The following is a 6,000-nucleotide window of genomic DNA, read 5'->3' on the forward strand; positions in this document are numbered from 1 at the left end:
GGGTCTCAGGTGTATATATAAGGTGTATGAGTTATGGGGGTCTCAGATATATATATAAGGTGTATGAGTTAGGGGGGTCTCAGATGTGTATATATAAGGTGTATGAGTTATGGGGGTCTCAGATGTGTATATATAAGGTGTGTGTGAGTTATGGGGGTCTTCGATGTATATATAAGGTGTGTCTCTGTTATGGGGGTCTCAGATGTATATATAAGATGTGTGAGTTATGGGGGTCTCAGATGTGTGTATATATAAGGTGTGTGAGTTATGGGGGTCTCAGATGTGTATATATAAGGTGTGTGAGTTATGGGGGTCTCAGATGTGTATATATAAGGTGTATCTGTTGTGGGGGTCTCAGATGTGTATATATAAGGTGTATGAGTTGTGGGGGTCTCAGATGTGTAGATAAGGTGTATGAGTTATGGGGGTCTCAGATGTATATATAAGGTGTATATGAGTTATGGGGGTCTCAGGTGTATATATAAGCTGTGTGAGTTATGGGGGGTCTCAGATTTATATATAAGGTGTGTGTGTGTTGTGGGGGTCTCAGATGTGTATATATAAGGTGTGTAGGAGTTATGGGGGTCTCAGATCTATATATAAGGTGTGTGAGTTTTGGGGGTCCCAGATGTATATATAAGGTGTGTGTGTTGTGGGGGTCTCAGATGTGTATATATAAGGTGTGTAGGAGTTATGGGGGTCTCAGATGTATATATAAGGTGTGTGAGTTATGGGGGTCTCAGATGTATATATAAGGTGCCTGAGTTATGGGGGTCTCAGATATATATAAGGTTTGTATGAGTTATGGGGGTCTCATATCTATATATAAGGTGTGTGTGAGTTATGGGGGTCTCAGATTTATATATATATATTGTGTGTTATGGGGGGGCTCAGATTTATATATATTGTGTGTTATGGGGGGGCTCAGATTTATATATATTGTGTGTTATGGGGGGGGCTCAGATTGATATATATTGTGTGTTATGGGGGGGCTCAGATTGATATATATTGTGTGTTATGGGGGGGCTCAGATTTATATATATTGTGTGAGTTATGGGGAGGGGGGGGGCTCAGATTTATATATAAGAGGGTATGTTAGTAAAAAGGGGGTGGTCCCCACACCTCCCCAATGGTAGCTGGGGTTTCATTTGTTTTTTTTTGTTTTTGGGGGGGGGGGGGAGGGATACCCATGCCCCCCCTCCTATATATCGGCCTCCAGCAGGTACTGCTCCGTGTAACCCTTCTCCAGGTGAAGGCCAAGCACGGAAGTGCAGAAATCAGCCATTGGCCTCCACATGTTGGGGGGCAGGAAGAGCTGGCACTTGACGTCACCGGGCAGAGACGGGACGTGGGCGCCAAGGTGGGACAGCAGCTGCTCCTGAGCCCCCCGCAGTCCGGAGCCGAAGACGTCAATGTTCAGATAGAAGCAGAGGGGCCCCGCAGGGACGGGGAAGGGTGGGGTACAAATGGAGGTGACCCTTGGCCTTGCATGGTCGTCCACCATCCAACGTAGAGACTTCTGGCACAGAAGGTCGTGGTTGCCAGGCAAAGCCCGGAACGGTTGCCAGTCCTGGACGAGGGTCTGGTTGGGAAGGAGATCGCGCAGGAGACCCCCCCGCTCCATAAAGACCCCCCGGACATCGTCGGGGGTCAAGAGGACAGGAGGCGGGTGAGGAGACGGTGGGGAGGAGGGCCCAGGGGGGAGGGAGGGGAGGCGGGAGGAGAGGTTGGGGGCGTTGAAACGGACAAGGAGGATGCCCTGTATGTGAGGGGGAGAGAAAGAGAGAGAAGGAGGGGGGTGGGGGTGGGGAAAGAGGTGGAGGTGAGAGAGGAAGAGGTGGGGGAGACAGGTGAAGAGAGAGGCAGGAGAGAAAGGGAGGCAGAGAGGGGAGAGAGACACAGAGGGGGGAGAGAGAGGATAGAGAAAGCGAGAGACAGAGAAAGCGAGAGGAAGGGAGAGAGAGAAAGAGAGAAGGGGGGAAGAGGTGAGAGAGGAAGAGGTGGGAGAGACAGATGAAGAGAGAGAGAGACAGAGAGGGGGGGAGAGATAGAGAGATAGATAGAAAGAGAGAGAGAGAGAGGGAGGGGGGAGAGAGAGAGAGGGAGGGGGGGAGAGAGCGAGATAGAGAGGAAGGGAGAAAGAGAGGGAGAGAGAACGAGAGTGTGTGAGAGAGAGAGAGGGGGATGGGAGGGAGGAGGGAGGGAGACAGAGAGGGGAGGGAAAGGAAGGGAAAGTAAGAGAGAGAAAATGAGAGCGAGGGGGAGCGAGAGAGAGAGAGAGAAAGAGAGAGAGAGGGAGAAAGAGAGAGAGAGAGCGAGAAAGAGAGAGAGAGAGCGAGAGAGAGAAAGAGAGAGAGAGAGAGAGAGAGAGAGAGAGAGAGAGAGAGAGAGAGAGAGAGAGAGAGAGAGAGAGAGAGAAAGGAATCGATGTCAACTGTATTACCCCTATCTGTGGTGTCATCTGCTTTGCAATGATACTGCCCCCCATCTATCTCCACCCCCCCTCTCTCCCCCTGACCTCTTCCTCCCTGTCCCCCCTTGTGTCCCCCCACCCCTCCCGTCTTCTCCCTCCCCCCCGTCACCTGCTTTGCGATGACCCGGTACTTGGTCAGCTCCTTGGCGCTCAGCTTGTCGTCCCTGGTCAGCCGTATTACTCTCACGCTCGGGTACCGATGCTTCACCAGCTGGCAGCAGAACCGCTGCAGTATTCCGGCCACTCCCCTCCCGCGCTCCCACGGGGCCACGCGGAGACCCTCCATGAGGGCCGTCTCCCCCCCGTCCACCACAAACATGGCGAGGAGGGCGATCTGAGGGGAGGGGAGACAGGGCAGGGGTCAGAGAGAGGGCTGGGGTCAGAGAGAGTGGGGGGAGGGAGAGGGGGGGGGGGTAACCGGGCATAGGGTCAGAGAGATGGGCAGGGGTGAGAGAGAAGTGACAGGGGGCAGAGAGAGGCCAGGGGTCAGAGAGTGAGGCAAGGGGTCAGAGAGAGCGGGGGTAACCGGGCATGGGGTCAGAGAGAAGGCAGGGGTGAGAGAGAGGGCAGGGGTCAGAGAGAGTGGGGGGAGGGAGAGGGGGGGGGTAACCGGGCATAGGGTCAGAGAGATGGGCAGGGGTGAGAGAGAAGTGACAGGGGGCAGAGAGAGGCCAGGGGTCAGAGAGTGAGGCAAGGGGTCAGAGAGAATAGGAAGGGGTCAGAGAGAGGGCAGGGGTCAGAGAGAGGGCAGGGGTCAGAGAGAGTGGGGGGAGGGAGAGAGGGGGGGTAACCGGGCATAGGGTCAGAGATGGGCAGGGGTGAGAGAGAAGTGACAGGGGCAGAGAGAGGCCAGGGGTCAGAGAGAATAGGAAGGGGTCAGAGAGAGGGCAGGGGTCAGAGAGAGTGGGGGGATAGAGGAGGGGTAACCGGGCATGTGGTCAGAGAGAGGACAGGGGTGAGAGAGAAGTGCAAGGGGTTAGAGAGAGGACAGGGGTCAGAGAGGGGTGACAGGGGTCAGAGAGAAGGCGGGGGTCAGAGAGAGGGCATGGGTAAGAGAGAGGGGAGGAGGGAGGGGGGTAACCGGGCATGGGGTCAGAGAGAGGACAGGGGTGAGAGAGAAGTGACAGGGGTTAGAGAGAGGCCAGGAGTCAGAGAGTGGTGACAGGGGTCAGAGAGAGGGCAGGGGTCAGAGAGAGGGCAGGGGTCAGAGAGAGCGGGGGTAACCGGGCATGGGGTCAGAGAGAGGGCAGGGGTGAGAAAGAGGGCAGGGGTCAGAGAGAGTGGGGGGAGGTAGAGGGGGGGGTAACCGGGCATAGGGTCAGAGAGATGGGCAGGGGTGAGAGAGAAGTGACAGGGGCAGAGAGAGGCCGGGGGTCAGAGAGTGAGGCCAGGGGTCAGAGAGAATAGGAAGGGGTCAGAGATAGGGCAGGGGTCAGAGAGAGGACAGGGGTGAGAGAGAAGTGCAAGGGGTTAGAGAGAGGCCAGGGGTCAGAGAGGGGTGACAGGGGTCAGAGAGAAGGCGGGGGTCAGAGAGAGGGCATGGATAAGAGGGAGGGGAGGAGGGAGGGGGGTAACCGGGCATGGGGTCAGAGAGAGGACAGGGGTGAGAGAGAAGTGACAGGGGTTAGAGAGAGGCCAGGGGTCAGAGAGTGGTGACAGGGGTCAGAGAGAAGGCGGGGGTCAGAGAGAGGGCATAGGTAAGAGAGAGGGGAGGAGGGAGGGGGGTAACCGGGCATGGGGTCAGAGAGAGGACAGGGGTGAGAGAGAAGTGACAGGGGTCAGAGAGTGGGCAGGGGTCAGAGAGAGGGCAGGGGTCAGAGAGAGCGGGGGTAACCGGGCACGGGGTCAGAGAGAGGGCAGGGGTGAGAGAGAAGTGACAGGGGGCAGAAATAGGCATGGGGTCAGAGAGCGGTGACAGGGGTCAGAGACAGAGCAGGGGTCAGAGAGAGGGCAGGGGTCAGAGAGAGGGCAGGGGTCAAAGAGAATAGGAAGTGGGTCAGAGAGAGGGCAGGGGTCAGAGAGAGGACAGGGGTCTGAGAAAATAACAAGGGGTCAGAGAGAATAGGAAGGGGTTAGAGAGAGGGCAGGGGTCAGAGAGAATAGCAAGGGGACAGAGGGCAGGGTCGTTACTGGGCAGGAGGTCAGAGGGCATGGGGGATGGGGTCAGAGGTGAGGGGTGTAGAGGGTCCTCACCACATCCCCCCCCTTCTTGGCCAGTACCACCATCCTGTCCTTCTCGCTGACCCAGCTGTGGTAGCGACTCGGCAGGTAATCCAGCCCCCCGTAAATCCCGTGGGACATGGACACGACCTCGTCAAACTCCTTCTCCGTGGCCAGCACGAACTCCAGACCCCCGTCGTGGGGGGCCCCGGGGACCACCTCCAGCTTCATGTTAGGGCCACGGGAGGACACGAGGAGGGTACACACGTGACGTGAGAGAGTGAGCCACAGGACCAGAAGCCACGGGAGAACACTAGGGGACACAAATCTCAGCAAGAGTGTGCTGGAGCCACGGACGGGCCACGTGACGCAGAGACAGAAAACGGGGTCCGGGCGACCAAGAGAGACCTGCAGGGATAGGACACGTGTCTCTCTGTCACTGTCTGTCACTGTCTCTCTCTGTCACTGTCTGTCATTGTCTCTCTCTGTCACTGTCTCTCTCTGTCACTGTCTCTCTGTCACTGTCTGTCACTGTCTCTCTCTGTCACTGTCTCTCTCTGTCACTGTCTCTCTGTCACTGTCTCTCTCTGTCACTGTCTCTCTCTGTCACTGTCTGTCACTGTCTCTCTCTGTCACTGTCTCTCTGTCACTGTCTGTCACTGTCTCTCTCTGTCTGTCATTGTCTCTCTCTGTCACTGTCTCTCTCTGTCACTGTCTGTCACTGTCTCTCTCTGTCACTGTCTCTCTGTCACTGTCTGTCACTGTCTCTCTCTGTCACTGTCTCTCTTTGTCACTGTCTGTCACTGTTTCTCTCTGTCACTGTCTGTCACTGTCACTGTCTCTCTCTGTCACTGTCTGTCACTGTCTCTCTTTGTCACTGTCTGTCACTGTCTCTCTCTTTGTCACTGTCTGTCACTGTCTCTCTCTTTGTCACTGTCTCTCTCTTTGTCACTGCCTCTCTCTTTGTCACTGCCTCTCTCTGTCACTGTCTCTCTCTGTCACTGTCTGTCTCTGTCACTGTCTGTCTCTTTCTGTCACTGTATCTCTCTGTCACTGTCTCGCTCTGTCACTGTCTCTCTCTGTCACTGTCTCTCTCTGTCACTGTCTTTCTGTCTCTTCCTGTCACTGTCTCTCTCTGTCACTGTCTCTCTGTCACTGTCTCTCTCTGTCACTGTCTCTCTCTGTCACTGTCTCTCTCTGTCACTGTCTCTCTCTGTCACTGTCTGTCTGTCTCTTTCTGTCAATGTCTCTCTCTGTCACTGTCTCTCTCTGTCACTGTCTCTCTCTGTCACTGTCTCTCTCTGTCACTGTCTCTCTCTGTCACTGTCTCTCTCTGTCACTCTCTCTCTGTCACTCTCTCTCTGTCA

The 6,000-nt window shown here is 55.5% G+C and overlaps 1 protein-coding gene across 1 annotated transcript; it reads right to left on the minus strand.

The window, feature by feature from the left end:
* Nucleotides 1-1,171: 1,171 nt before the first annotated feature.
* Nucleotides 1,172-5,994, minus strand: LOC142483239 (histidine N-acetyltransferase-like). Its single transcript, XM_075583302.1, has 3 exons — nt 4,667-5,994; nt 2,583-2,807; nt 1,172-1,759 (listed from the first exon to the last, which is right to left on the minus strand). The coding sequence occupies exons 1-3, from the start codon at nt 4,862-4,864 to the stop codon at nt 1,202-1,204; spliced, it is 981 nt and encodes a 326-aa protein (XP_075439417.1). The 5' UTR covers nt 4,865-5,994; the 3' UTR covers nt 1,172-1,201.
* Between the last annotated feature and the right edge of the window lie 6 nt (nt 5,995-6,000).

The sequence above is a fragment of the Ascaphus truei genome, unplaced genomic scaffold (genome assembly GCF_040206685.1).
Source record: "Ascaphus truei isolate aAscTru1 unplaced genomic scaffold, aAscTru1.hap1 HAP1_SCAFFOLD_311, whole genome shotgun sequence".
Lineage (NCBI taxonomy): Eukaryota > Metazoa > Chordata > Amphibia > Anura > Ascaphidae > Ascaphus > Ascaphus truei.

Coding starts and splice junctions, on each gene's coding strand:
- LOC142483239 (XM_075583302.1), bottom strand. CDS start 4,864: ATGAAGCTGGAGGTGGTCCCCGGGGCCCCCCACGACGGGGGTCTGGAG. Junction 2,808..4,666: donor CCAAGAAGGGGGGGGATGTG/GTGAGGACCCTC, acceptor CCCTCCCCTCAG/ATCGCCCTCCTCGCCATGTT. Junction 1,760..2,582: donor ACCGGGTCATCGCAAAGCAG/GTGACGGGGGGG, acceptor CCTCACATACAG/GGCATCCTCCTTGTCCGTTT.